At 40.0% G+C, this 15405-nt stretch overlaps 1 protein-coding gene across 1 annotated transcript in view; it reads right to left on the bottom strand.

Annotated features, from left to right (window-relative positions):
- Positions 1-15405, bottom strand: part of vps37ba (VPS37B subunit of ESCRT-I a) — a 53540-nt gene that overhangs the window by 435 nt on the left and 37700 nt on the right. The window contains exons 3-4 of the mRNA XM_061986011.1: positions 5966-6048; positions 1-2525 (exon numbers count right to left, since the gene is read on the bottom strand). The exon at positions 1-2525 is cut by the window's left edge and continues 435 nt beyond it. Of these exons, the coding sequence (XP_061841995.1) occupies positions 2046-2525; positions 5966-6048 (563 nt within the window). The 3' untranslated portion in view covers positions 1-2045. The remainder of the gene's footprint in view (positions 2526-5965; positions 6049-15405) is intronic.

Below are 15405 nucleotides of genomic sequence, written 5' to 3'. Positions count from 1 at the left end.
GGCACGCGCTCAATGGCGTCATTCCAAAGTCTAGGACCGGGAAAACGGAGCAGTCAGCAGAACCTGGTCAAAGTCCCGACACGTCTATAGGCACTGGTGGCTCTTCAACAGCGAACAGCAGTAACGAGTCAATTGATATTCCTCTCGTATTGAAAAATCATTGATATTTTCAAGGCTTGAATAAATGTGGTTTGTATTTGTGCCAGCCAGATGTGTTTTACCTCCACGTCAGAAACACAAAAGGGTGTCATTTACAATAAAAAACAACTTTCATACGGAGTGATGTGAAAGACAAGCACGTGTAAGAGCACTGAAGATGAACGGAGGACAAAATGAACGAGCGTAAAGCAAAAGAAGACACAAAAGGACGAGCACTGATGGCCTTTCACGACTCCTTCGACTTCAACAGGAGTCTAAAAGCCCAAATGATTCATCCCAAATAGTTCAGCCACCAATCTTCTCAAGCCTCTTTAGACTTTCCCCCTGAGACGGCCCAAGTGCAAGGTCGGCCATCTGGACAAGGCAGACTTGAGACACACCTTTGAACATGTTGATCAGTCGAGACTATTTAGCATTAACATAAAGAACTTAAAAAAAAAAAAAAAAATGCTCAAATTGAATATGTTTATACTAGGGGTGTAACGGTACACAAAAATTTCAGTTCGGTACGTACCTCGGTTTAGAGGTCACGGTTCGGTTCATTTTCGGTACAGTAAGAAAACAACAAAATATACATTTTTGGGTTATTTATTTACCAAATTTGCAAAATTTTCCACCAAAAATATTTTTCTTAGTGGAATATTTGATGTGATAGGTCAATAATTCATAATAACATTGATTTTGATTCAATATTATGTTTTGAGCAATGACAGTTTGAAAGAAAAATAAACAGCTTTCTTTTATTAGTCAACATTGCAACTTTTTCTAAATTACATTTAACCTTTAAGCTTTTTTATTTCACTTGTGTTATGTTTTTGTTTATTTTAAGAGTATTTTTAGAATGTGCCATGGGCCTTTAAAACATTAGCTGTGGGCCACAAATGGCACACTTTTGACATATAGATAATAAAAAATTAAATCTGATAAATCTATGGATAAAAAGCAGAGCCTGGCAACACATGCGCGTTTATCATAACTCTCTCTCTCTCTCTGTCTCTGCCCCTCCCTCACAAATGCTGCTGCACGCACAATTTGTTTTGTTTTTAACCCCTTCTTAGCCCTGAACGTACATTAAAAATACACGCAACCCTAACTCAAAATGCCGGACATTTGAGGCATTTAAGAAACTCCGCCCTGACAGCTCCGCAAAAGAGGACATGTCCGGTGAAAAGAGGACGTATGGTCGGTCTATCGTAGCCCGTTAGCTGCTAGCATGCCGTGTGTTGTGCCTCGGTGTGCATTGTTTACACAACATGCGTTACGCTACTTAATATGTCCGTGTGGAAACTCGTTCGGTACACCTCCGAACCGAACCGGAACCCCCGTACAATACAAATACACGTACCGTTACACCCCTAGTATTCTCTAAATACCATGTGAACTTGTATAGGGGGGAAGAAAAGAAAAAAATCACAGCATAGATGCTTTTTCCATGAATATATTCTGACAAAACACAGTAAATATGGTCTCTTTGTTTGCATATATAAACAGTAATATTGGACTGCCGCACATGGAACATGTGTGAGCTTCCACAAATGCTGAGGAACACGCCTGCAGGGAAAGGAGAGACCAAACATTAATAGGCCTGCAGAGAACAAAAAAAAAGTGCTAATAAGAGGACGAGCTGAGCAGCTTGTGTCACTGTGGGCTCCACTGGGCCCTTCTTCTGTGGACACTCAGCCAGGTGGAGTGAATGGAGGCCAAATTCCCAAAGTTTGGAGTGTTGAGTGAGTGCTATGCAAATATCACGTTATTACCCATTGGCTTCAGCTAAACATCTCAGGTCTGTGTGGGGGATTGATCAAGAATCAAAGATGGTAAACGCCACAGACGATTGTTCTTCGAGGAGTTCCAGTGGTGAATTGTCCTTGGCACACACTGTTCATTCACTGAATGATGAATCCAGGCTGCGGGGCCACACTAGATGGGGGCCTCTGTGGCAAAGCAGGTGGGTACTGAGATAAGAAGGGATAGGCGGGTGTAGCACTTGGGTAGGGTTGGCCTGTTCTGGGAGGAATTGGGGGGTAAGGTGATACGGCGTAGTAGGTCGAAGGCTGGGGGAGAGCGACGGGAGCTGGGTTTAGTTTTGGGGCTGGCTGGGATGGAGGCGGTGGAGGCTTTCTCCTGGACTGCAGCAAAGGAGACAAGTCATTGCCGGCCTCGGGGAGGAGGGAGGACGAGGGCCTGGCTGCGGCCGACATATCCTGAGAATGGGAGGTAGATCGTGACGGCTGGCCCTTCAGCACGATCTCCTGCAACTTCTCGATCTTCACCCTCCTCAAGTGGGCCAACTTCCTCTGGTTTTGGTAGGAATCAATGAAGGCATCCAGGGTCATGTCACCATCCAGGAAAGAATCAGCCATATTCTGTAAGGAGCGGAGAAGACAGCTGTGACATGAGTGCAACATGTAGAAAATACAGCTGTGACCAGAGGTGGGTAGAGTAGCCAGAAATTGTACTCAAGTAAGAGTACTGTTACTTTAGAGATTTATTACTCAAGTAAAGGTAAGGAGTAGTCACCCAAATATTTACTTGAGTAAGAGTAAAAAGTATGTTGTGAAAAAACTACTCAAGTACTAAGTAACTGATGAGTAACCTGTTCGTTTAATGATGACGGCAACAAATAATGCACACAAACATAAAAATAGCAATGAGCAAATTCAGAGACAGGAATATCTCTTAAGCAACTAAAACAATAATATATATTAAATTATAATACATTAACATAAACAAAATTAAGGCAAATTGAGCCACAATAACTTAACAGCACCATAGGCTCAGTAGGCAGAGATTACAAAGGAAAATAACAAGTTAGCCTTTACGCAAACTATACTGATAAGTGTGGGCTGCGCCTGAGAACACACTGTGCACTTCTGTGTGTGTCTCTGTCTGTCTATGAGGCTGCAGTGCGTTAATAAATGTCCCCATACGATGTACATTTGACAGTGTTTCATAGAATCAGCCGACGGTGACAGCCAAAATATCTACTAATGTTACTTACCGCGATGTGCTTCCTCAAATTTGACGTTGAGTTCATGTAAGCTTAAACTTGTTGTTTGCCGCTGAAACTTTATGTGCAGTTAATCATGTGACCGCCTGGCTCTGTTTGATTGGTGAAACGCAGTCAAACGTCACCAGTGACTGCATTTGATTGGTGAAACGCAGTCAAACGTCACCAGTGACTGCATTTGATTGGTGAAACGCAGTCAAATGTCACCAGTGACTGCATTTGATTGGTGAAACGGAGTCAAACGTCACCAGTGACTGTATTTGATTGGTAAACGAAGTCAAACGTCACCAGTGACTGCATTTGATTGGTGAAATGGAGTCAAACGTCACCAGTGACTGTATTTGATTGGTGAAACGCAGGCATGCGATAGATCCTACTTTGAAGGTCTGTCTGACAAACCAAAACAAACAAAGTGTGCATTAACAGATCGATAAAAATCAGTAGCGAGTAGCGAGCTGAATGTGGATAAATGGAGCGGAGTAAAAGTAGAGTTTCTTCTCTATAAATATACTCAAGTAAAAGTAAAAGTATGTTGCATTAAAACTACTCTTAGAAGTACACTTTATCCCAAAGGTTACTCAAGTAGATGTATGGGAGTAAATGTAGCGCGTTACTACGCACCTCTGGCTGTGACATAAGTGCAACATGTGGAAAAGACAGCTGTGACATAAGTGCAACCTGATAACTGCGAGTAGATAAACGTAGAGGTTAGTGACCCTGATACGGGAAACGGGTTTGAGTCTTGTCTAGGTCGTTGAAGGGGAACATTATCACCAGACCTATGTAAGCGTCAATATATACCTTGATGTTGCAGAAAAAAGACCATATATTTTTTTAACCGATTTCCGAACTCTAAATGGGTGAATTTTGGCGAATTAAACGCCTTTCTATTATTCGCTCTCGGAGCGATGACGTCACGTGACGTCACATCGGGAAGCAATCCGCCATTTTCTCAAACACATTACAAACACCGAATCAAATCAGCTCTGTTATTTTCCGTTTTTTCGACTGTTTTCCGTACCTTGGAGACATCATGCCTCGTCGGTGTGTTGTCGGAGGGTGTAACTACACGAACAGGGACGGATTCAAGTTGCACCAGTGGCCCAAAGATGCGAAAGTGGCAAGAAATTGGACGAAATTTGTTCAAAACACGAGGGTGTGGGGAAAGCCGACGAAAATGGTCAGTCGTTTGTTCCGGACACTTTACCGACGAAAGCTATGCTACGACAGAGATGGCAAGAATGTGTGGATATCCTGCGACACTCAAAGCAGATGCATTTCAAACGATAAAGTCAAAGAAATCTGCCGCCAGACCCCCCATTGAATCTGCCGGAGTGTGTGAGCTATTCAGGGACAAAGGACCTCGGTAGCACAGCAAACAATGGCGGCAGTTTGTTCCCGCAGACGAGCGAGCTAAACCCCCTGGATGTCTTGGCTCACACCGCTTCTACCGTCCCTTAAGCCACCGAAGATGATCAAGAGAAGAATATCGACCCTAGCTTCCCTGGCCTGCTGATATCAACTCCAAAACTGGACAGATCAGCTTTCAGGAAAAGAGAGCGGATGAGGGTATGTCTACAGAATATATTAATTGATGAAACCTTTATTCATTACTCGCGGTTTTACGTAAATTATTATACATAAACTATGTTTACCAATAATTTAGCTTAAAAACATTACAACACTTAAAAACAAACACATACCAATCGTTGGTTAGAAGGCGATCACCGAATTCGTCCTCGCTTTCTCCCGTGTCGCTGGCTGTCGTGTCGTTTTCGTCGGTTTCGCTTGCATACGGTTCAAACCGATATGGCTCAATAGCTTCAGTTTCTTCTTCAATTTCGCTTAAGCCGCTGAAATCCGAGTCTGAATCCGAGCTAATGTCGCTATAGCTTGCTGTCCATCCGCCATGTTTGTTTGTATTGGCATCACTATGTGACGTCACAGGAAAATGGACGGGTGTATATAACGATGGCTAAAATCAGGCACTTTGAAGCTGTTTTTAGGGATATTGCGTGATGGGTAAAATTTTGAAAAAAACTTCGAAAAATAAAATAAGCCACTGGGAACTGATTTTTAATGGTTTTAACCCTTCTGAAATTGTGATAATGTTCCCCTTTAATATTTTTTTGTATTGATTCAACTGCGATTTGTGATGAAAATCTCTTATTTTTACCCATTTTACTGGGCTATTTGCCATATTTTAAAGTTCAAACGTTGACAGGTATGCATGGTGTGGATGTACTTTATGCCAGAAAGACCTGCGGACAACGATCTGCAAAAATGTGCAATGTGGTATCGAGCAGGGAATCTTCTACAAAGACGTTCTCCACAACAGGTTTAATCACGTTAAATCCAAACATTCCATTCTGATGATGTGAACAACACCGCAAAGAAAAGGAAAGAACGGCCGGCACGTCAACTCCGTTCAGTTTTTGGCCTGTAAATAGATATTGTTTTATTCTTTAAAAGGATAAATATCAGTTTGTGCAATTGGTATGCCTTGATTTTAATGTTAGTACACGGTCATAGCCATAAATGCAATAGTAGTAATAATTGTCTTAAGACTTCATTTCGGTGTGTCTGTGTTTGGCCTTTGTTTTCTCATTTTTGGTTTACGGTTTCATCCAAGAATTGTCATTGCGGTGCATCCCTAACTTAAAGTATGGGCACACAACGGAAGAACTTTCCATGGTAGAAATGACTTGTTCTCACATTGTCAGCTACTAAGCTGCACTTTTTTCAGCATCCTTGTTGACCAAGATATCTGATCAGAGGAGAAAGCGAAGCAATTACCTCAGTTTCCTCTTCTATTTTGGCTCCCTCCGCCTGCAGTAAAGCCAACAGAATGTCCAGTGATGTGTTTCCTGATTTGTGGTCTACAAAAAAAAGGTACAATACAAGAAGAACAATCATTACATTTGGGTGACAGTTAAACTGACTGCTTACAGACAAAGAAAACTACAATTTTAATGACATTTTTAATTGAGAAACAGTGAAGACTGATTCCATCCATCCATCCATTTTTTACCGCTTGTCCCTTTCGGGGTCGCGGGGGGTGCTGGAGCCTCAGCTGCATTCAGGCGGAAGGCGGGGTACACCCTGGACAAGTCGCCACCTCATCGCAGGGCCAACACAGATAGACAGACAACATTCACACTCACATTCACACACTAGGGCCAATTTAGACTGATTTATTCATTTAATTTTTAAATACCCCAAATATACATTTTTCAAAAAAGGTGATAACTATATTGGGTTTATTGATTATGTTGTTAGCTTTATGGCATCTTTTGTACTTGTTGGGACTGTCCTTTTTTAGCATTATGCCATTGTGTATAGTAGGAGTTATTTTTAAAAGGCAAAGCTCACAAGCACAATCTTTTATTTTTTACTTGAGTTTCACTTTTGACATGTTTCAAAGTTGGAATACCGTATTTTTCGGAGTATAAGTCGCACCGGCCGAAAATGCATAATAAAGAAGGAAAAAAACATATATAAGTCGCACTGGAGTATAAGTCGCATTTTTTGGGGAAATGTATTTGATAAAAGCCAACACCAAGAATAGACATTTGAAAGGCAATTTAAAATAAATAAAGAATAGTGACCAACAGGCTGAATAAGTGTACGTTATATGAGGCATAAAAAAACAACTGAGAACGTGCCTGGTATGTTAACGTAACATATTATGGTAAGAGTCATTCAAATAACTATAACATATAGAACATGCTATACGTTTACCAAACAATCTGTCACTCCTAATCGCTAAATCCCATGAAATCTTATACATTTGGTCTCTTACGTGAATGAGCTGAATAATATTATTTGATATTTTACGGTAATGTGTTAATAATTTCACACATAAGTCGCTCCTGAGTATAAGTCGCACCCCCGGCAAAACTATGAAAAAGACTGCCACTTATAGTCCGAAAAATACGGATCTCAGGAAACAGAGTGGACCGACACCAGCAGATGACATGGCACCCCAAACCATCACTGATGGTGGAAACTTTACACTAGACTTCAGGCAACGTGGATCCTGTGCCTCTCCTGTCTTCCTCCAGACTCTGGGACCTCGATTTCCAAAGGAAATGCAAAATTTGCATGGTTGGGTGATGGTTTGGGGTGCCATGTCATCTGCTGGTGTCGGTCCACTCTGTTTCCTGAGATCCAGGGTCAACGCAGCCGTCTACCAGCAAGTTTTAGAGCACTTTATGCTTCCTGCTGCTGACCTGCTCTATGGAGATGGAGATTTCAAGTTCCAACAGGACTTGGCGCCTGCACACAGCGCAAAATCTACCCGTGCCTGGTTTACGGACCATGGTATTTCTGTTCTAAATTGGCCCGCCAACTCCCCTGACCTTAGCCCCATAGAAAATCTGTGGGGTATTGTGAAAAGGAAGATGCAGAATGCCAGACCCAAAAACGCAGAAGAGTTGAAGGCCACTATCAGAGCAACCTGTGCTCTCATAACACCTGAGCAGTGCCAGAAACTCATCGACTCCATGCCACGCCGCATTAACGCAGTAATTGAGGCAAAAGGAGCTCCAACCAAGTATTGAGTATTGTACATGCTCATATTTTTCATTTTCATACTTTTCAGTTGGCCAACATTTCTTTGTATTAGCCTTAAGTAATATTCTAATTTTGTGACACACGGAATTTTGGATTTTCATTTGTTGCCACTTCAAATCATCAAAATTAAATGAAATAAACATTTGAATGCATCAGTCTGTGTGCAATGAATAAATATAATGTACAAGTTACACCTTTTGAATGCAATTACTGAAATAAATCAAGTTTTTCAAAATATTCTAATTTACTGGCTTTTACCTGTATATCATGTATCGTGACATGGCCTAAAAATATTGAGATATTTAAAAAAGGCCATATCGCCCAGCCCTAATGCAAACCTGGGAGAAGTGGAACGAAACAACAACAACAACAACAACAACGCCCAAACAAATGCTGAAGAAACATATGCAACAGAATTATGTCATCTCACATGTCTTTTGTGTGTGCTGGTATGACAATAATGTGTCTTGCATCCTTGAATCCTAGAAGATGAAGAAACATCCACTGTACCAACAACCTGGATGACTCAGCCCATTGTAGCAAAAAAAAAAAACCAACTCAACCTGCTCATTGCTTGAGGATATGTGGCAAAATAGAGAAATCAGTAAACAAGAAGAACAAAGGTAAATCACAACAAGGTAGCCAGCAGCATGCCATATATTTCGTTAGCCAAAAGCAGATTGAACTAAATAAATGCTAATGCTAACCGGTCAAAATGTTAACAATAAATCAATGTACTTGTGTTGTCGCTGTGAGCGCAACACTGACATTTATATTACATGTATTATTTATAGCTGAAATGCAGTAGATTTGTGTACTTCTGCAAAAAAACACTGAAGGTGATGCCTTCCTTATTCTTTGATCTTTCCCTTCAACGATCATTTACTTCAGCCCAACTAATCACGTCTCATTTTATTCAGAGGATCTAAGAACATGAGCAACCACACCATATGAACTGGTCACCCATTCACCACCCTTGTTCCGCTAGAAAACATATTCCTTCACCCACTCTGCACTCGGGCTCATTCCTGCACAGCGACAGTTAATAATTACAAAAAACGGTGACTAAAACACCTCTACAAAAATATTTTTGAAACAGTTTGAAATGGTTTCCTTGCACCTCCATTTACACTTCAGTTCCAATAACATTGATGGACACGTATCATCCATAGTAGGCCTGGGCCGATAATACATTTTGCTAGACAATATATTGCTCCACAGATTATTGCTGATAAACAACATTAGTGTCAGCACTATTTTGAGATCAAACTAAGCCTTAACGTAATCATAATATACAATTATAATTAGAGATGTCCGATAATGGATTTTTTACCAATAACCGATATTGTCCAACTCTTAATTACCGATTCCGATATCAACCGATACCGATATATACAGTCGTGGAATTAACACATTATTATGCCTAATTTTGTTGTGATGCCCCACGCATTAAACAACGGGGTTGAGGTGTGGGGGCACGGGGTTGAGGTGATAACGGGGGTGTATATTGTAGCGTCCCGGAAGAGTTAGTACTGCAAGGGGTTCTGGGTATTTGTTCTGTTGTGTTTATGTTGTGCTACGGTGCGGATGTTCTCCCGAAATGTGTTTATCATTCTTGTTTGGTGTGGGTTCACAGTGTGGCACATATTTGTAACAGTGTTAAAGTTGTTTATACGACCACCCTCAGTGTGACCTGTATGGCTGTTGATCAAATATGCCTTGCATTCACTTGTGTGTGTGTCGAAGTCGCATATATTATGTGACTGGGCCGGCACGCGGTTTGTATGGAGGAAAAGCGGACGTGACGACAAGTTGAAGAGAACGCTAAAGGCAGTGCCTTTAAGACACGCCCCCAATAATGTTGTCCGGGTGGAAATCGGGAGAAATTCGGGAGGTTGGTTGCCCCGGGAGATTTTTGGGAGGGGCACTGAAATTCGGGAGGGTGATGTTATATTTATTATTGAAGTCACAAAGTGCATTATTTTTTTTACATGCCTCAAAACAGCAGCTTGGAATTTGGGGGTCGGGTTTGAGGTGGTGGGGGTTGAAGTTGTTTATACGGCCACCCTCAGCGTGACCTGTATGGCTGTTGACCAACTATGCCTTGCATTCACTTGTGTGTGTGAAAAGCCGTAGATATGTGATTGGGCCGGCACGCAAAGGCAGTGCCTTTAAGGTTTATTGGCGCTCTGTACTTCTCCCTACGTCCGTGTACACAGCGGCGTTTTAAAAAGTCATAAATTTTACTTTTTGAAACCGATACTGATAATTTTGAAACAGATACAGATAATTTCCAATATTACATTTTAAAGAATTTATCGGCCGATAATATCGGCAGTCCGATAGTATCGGACATCCCTAATATATATATATATATATATATATATATATATATATATATATATATATATATATATATATATATTCATATATATATATATATATATATATATATATATATATATATATATATATATATATATATATATATATATATATATATATATTCATATATATATTCTTTTTATTTATTTTTTTATTTTAGCAAAAAAATTAAAAATAAATAAATACATTTCCACCTTGTCATTATAGGGTTTTGTGTGTATAATTTTGAGGATAATAATAGGATTAATTTAATTTTGGAATAAGGCTGTAACATTACAAAATGTGGAAAAAGTGAAGCGCTGTGAATAATTTCCAGATGCACTGTACATATGGACCACCACAGATAGATTCGGCACTACCTCTATGATTGTGCAAAAATACACACTTCTACAAAGACTCCTACGACCGTCCCTCTATCCGTGCAGATGCCATTGCTTATGTCAGTTTTCTGATGCTTTAAGAGATATATTTGAAGCATTAATGGCTTACCTTAAGTGTGTGTGGTGTTTTGATATCACTATAGTGAGCATGACAGTGTTTTTTTTTTATTTAGTAAACATCATCTGCCACCCAAACAGATGAGCTATTATGAATAACATGCACATGATTTAAGACTACAGTTTTATTGACTCATTTTAGGATGAGCGCTGAAACATACTCAATATATCTCCAACTTGTCTTGTGTAACTCACAAAGTCATTAAATGACAAGGGTTATGCAGGTCTTGAGCAATTTTTCACAACAAGGTTGAAGTCCACGCAATTGTAATGATTAGAAGAGAGAATATAAAATAATAAATACATAATTAAAACCTTACCACTCTTCATAGTCAGCCAGAGCTTGTAATTACAACACCTCATAAGCACTTGGTCTGCCAGACACAGCAGAAACTGATCACTGCTGCCAGCTGTGTGACTTCGATACCTCCTCCTAGATAAGGGGTCGGCTCTAGAGCCGCATGCGGCTCTTTAGCGCCACCCTAGTGGCTCTCTGGAGCTTTTTCAAAAATGTATGAAAAATGGAAAAAGATGAGGGGGAAAAAATATATTTTTTGTTTTAATATGGTTTCTGTAGGAGGACAAACATGACACAAACCTCCCTAATTGTTATAAAGCACACTGTTTATATTAAACATGCTTCACTGATTCGAGTATTTGGCGAGCGCCGTTTTGTCCTACTAATTTTGGCGGTTCTTGAACTCACCTTAGTTTGTTTACATGTACAACTTTCTCCGACTTTCTAGGACGTGTTTTATGCCACTTCTTTTTCTGTCTCATTTTGTCCACCAAACTTTTAACGTTGTGCATGAATGCACAAAGGTGAGTTTTGTTGATGTTATTGACTTGTGTGGAGTGCTAATCAGACATATTTGGTCACTGCATGACTGCAAGCTAATCGATACTAACATGTTATTTAGGCTAGCTATATGTACATATTGCATCATTATGCCTCATTTGTAGCTATATTTGAGGTCATTTAGTTTCCTTTAAGTCATCTCAATTCAATGTATATCTCATGACACACTATCTGTATGTAATATGGCTTTTAATTTGTTTGCGGCTCCAGACAGATTTGTTTTTGTATTCTTGGTCCTATATGGCTCTTTCAACATTTTGGGTTGCCGACCCCTGTCCTAGATTGTAATTTTCAAATAAGCGACTTTTTTTTTTAAGTTTTAGGCCCCGTTTAGACTGCACACCAAATCTGATTTTTTTTTTGCCCTCAAGTGACACAGATACAATTTTTTTGGCCAGTCTAAACACTTCAAAGTGCTTCAAATATAATCTTTCGGTATCAGATTCAGGTCACATCAGTAGGTAGTCCTGAATCTGATTGGGATGTATTTAGAGAACAAGACACTTTGGATAATTACACTTCCACTGTTTTAAATGACACCTGCTTGTAAGTGGACAATGTCACATCATGGAGACAACCCTGTGTGTTTACTAACACGCCACCTTGGATGACACATGAAGTACAGCAGTTGGAATAGCCGTATAGATTTAAGGCCCTATCACCCGTCACTACAGCGGTGCAAACTCTTTGATGCAACCTGAGCTAGACTCCACAGAAGTTGGGGCAGTGAAATGAGGCAACTGGCTGCAACCTCCCTGATACCGAAGTACACGTCAAACTACTTCCATAACGTAAATGACCGCCGTAACCACAACACCAGGGGGAGCTCCACAAACCACGTTAAACCCAGATTCCGATCTAACAAAGGTCTTAACTCATTCCCCTTCTATGCCACATCAATATGGAATGCACTCCCAACAGGTGTAAAAGAAAGGGCATCTCTACCCTCCTTCAAAACCGCACTAAAAGAACACCTCCAGGCAACTACAACCCTTGACTAACACCCTTCCCCCACCACATCCCACCTCCCCGGATTGTAAATAATCAAATGTAAATAATCAAATGTATAAAATTGTTCTTATGCTTTCTGAGCTCACTATGTTCACTGCTCGCTGTACATATCCTACCAAGTCAGACCAACACTGTTTCAATGCCCATTTCTCAGATGATATTATTGTTGATGACTGAAGTGCTGATATCAACCAAACCTAACCCCCTCCACATTGCACCCCCCAGATTGTAAATAATTCAATGTATATACTCTGATGATTAACTTGTGTGAGGACTGTGTTATGCTGATAGTATATATTTATACTAGGGATGTTCGATAATGGCTTTTTGCCGATATCCGATATTCCGATATTGTCCAACTCTTTAATTACCGATACCGATATCAACCGATATATACAGTCGTGGAATTAACACATTATTATGCCTAATTTGGACAACCAGGTATGGTGAAGATAAGGTACTTAAAAAAAAAAATAAAGTAAGATAAATAAATTAAAAACATTTTCTTGAATAATAAAGAAAGTAAAACAATATAAAAACAGCTACATAGAAACTAGTAATTAATGAAAATGAGTAAAACTAACTGTTAAAGGTTAGTACTATTAGTGGACCAGCAGCACGCACAATCATGTGTGCTTACGGACTGTATCCCTTGCAGACTGTATTGATATATATTGATATATAATGTAGGAACCAGAATATTAATAACAGAAAGAAACAACCCTTTTGTGTGAATGAGTGTAAATGGGGGAGGTGCACTAATTGTAAGTGTATCTTGTGTTTTTTATGTTAAAGGGGAACATTATCACCAGACCTATGTAAGCGTCAATATATACCTTGATGTTGCAGAAAAAAGACCATATATTTTTTTAACCGATTTCCGAACTCTAAATGGGTGAATTTTGGCCAATTAAACGCCTTTCTATTATTCGTTCTCGGAGCGATGACGTCACAACGTGACGTCACATCGGGAAGCAATCCGCCATTTTCTCACTTTCGTCGGTGTGTTGTCGGAGGGTGTAACAACACAAACAGGGACGGATTCAAGTTGCACCAGTGGCCCAAAGATGCGAAAGTGGCAAGAAATTGGACGAAATTTGTTCAAAATACGAGGCTGTGGGGAAAGCCGACGAAATGGTCAGTCGTTTGTTCCGCACACTTTACCGACGAAAGCTATGCTACGACAGAGATGGCAAGAATGTGTGGATATCCTGCGACACTCAAAGCAGATGCTGACATCAACTCCAAAACTGGACAGATCAGCTTTCAGGAAAAGAGAGCGGATGAGGGTATGTCTACAGAATATATTAATTGATGAAAACTTTATTCATTACTCGCGGTTTTACGTAAATTATTATACATAAACTGTGTTTACCAATAATTTAGCTTAAAAACATTAATTTTTTTCAATCATTCGAGTACATTCGGGTAGTCTTGTGTAATGCAGTATTTTGTGTCTATTTAGGTATGGTTAACCTGAATGCTGAAATCGTGGAAAAATATATGTTCTTTGCGCGCCTGAAATGGGCTGTCTGCACTCTCAAAGTGCATGTTGTTGCCAAATGTATTTCATATGTTGTAATCCTAGTTCATAGTTGTTAGTTTCCTTTAATGCCAAACAAACACATACCAATCGTTGGTTAGAAGGCGATCACCGAATTCGTCCTCGCTTTCTCCCGTGTCGCCGGCTGTCGTGTCGTTTATGGCTCAATAGCTTCAGTTTCTTCTTCAATTTCGTTTTCGCTACAACCATCCGTTTCAATACATGCGTAATCTGTTGAATCGCTTAAGCCGCTGAAATCAGAGTCTGAATACGAGCTAATGTCGCTATACCTTGCTGTTCTATCCGCCATGTTTGTTTGTATTGGCATCACTGTGTGACGTCACAGGAAAATGGACGGGTGTATATAATGATGGTTAAAATCAGGCACTTTGAAGCTTTTTTTAGGGATATTGCGTGATGGGTAAAATTTTGAAAAAAACTTCGAAAAATAAAATTAGCCACTGTGAACTGATTTTTAATGGTTTTAACCCTTCTGAAATTGTAATAATGTTCCCCCTTTAAACAAGTTGAAAAACTTATTTGGGTGTTACCATTTAGTGGTCAATTGTACAGAATATGTACTGTACTGTTCAATATACTAATAAAAGTCTCAATCAATCAATCAATGTTAATGGTCGGGGTGGTTATGGAGCTCTGTCCCCTTACACAATGACCTCTGGCGAAGGAGGGGAGCCGCTGTTACTTTAATGCTTCGCGGGCAGTAAAAGTGCTTGATTTGATATGCAGCGGCCCATGTTTTAAAATGTGAATATCATTGACTATTATCCCAATTTAGTTGTGGCAGCCAAAATTGTGACTGTGATTCAAATTTGATTAATTGCGCAGCCCTAATGTAAATTACAGTGTTCCTTAATTTACACATTTCCCATGACTCATTGGCCAACCAACACTTTACACAGGGCAGATGCTCTGACTCAACAGAGGGCATGAATAGCAACAAACAATGCTGGGCCTGAAGAGCGCGAGACTGCCACCTTACTAAATAATGTGTTCCAGCAAACAGTGTGGTGTCAGGCTAGGACAGAGATGACAAAGTACCAGTCAAAATTTAAAAAAAGCTCCCCAACACTGGACAAGGATCCCAGAAAGTATCAGGAAGGATTAGATCATTCGACCTGTAAGCTAAATACAAAAATAACTACACCTCAGGCAAAAATATACACTCGTCCCCTTGTCAGTATAATATCCTGAGAGGTAGCAAAATGTGTAAGCAGTGGGCAATAAATGTACAAGTTTTTTTAAAGGTAATTGACTGTAAAATGTCCTTAAAGGCATACTCACACTCGGAACTCACGCGGCAGCATCGCGCTACCACATGTTTGTTTGTCCCATCACTCGTATTTGC

The sequence above is a fragment of the Nerophis lumbriciformis genome, linkage group LG12, assembly GCF_033978685.3.
Source record: "Nerophis lumbriciformis linkage group LG12, RoL_Nlum_v2.1, whole genome shotgun sequence".
Classification (NCBI taxonomy): Eukaryota; Metazoa; Chordata; class Actinopteri; order Syngnathiformes; family Syngnathidae; genus Nerophis; species Nerophis lumbriciformis.
This window is presented reverse-complemented; position numbering and strand designations above follow the sequence as displayed.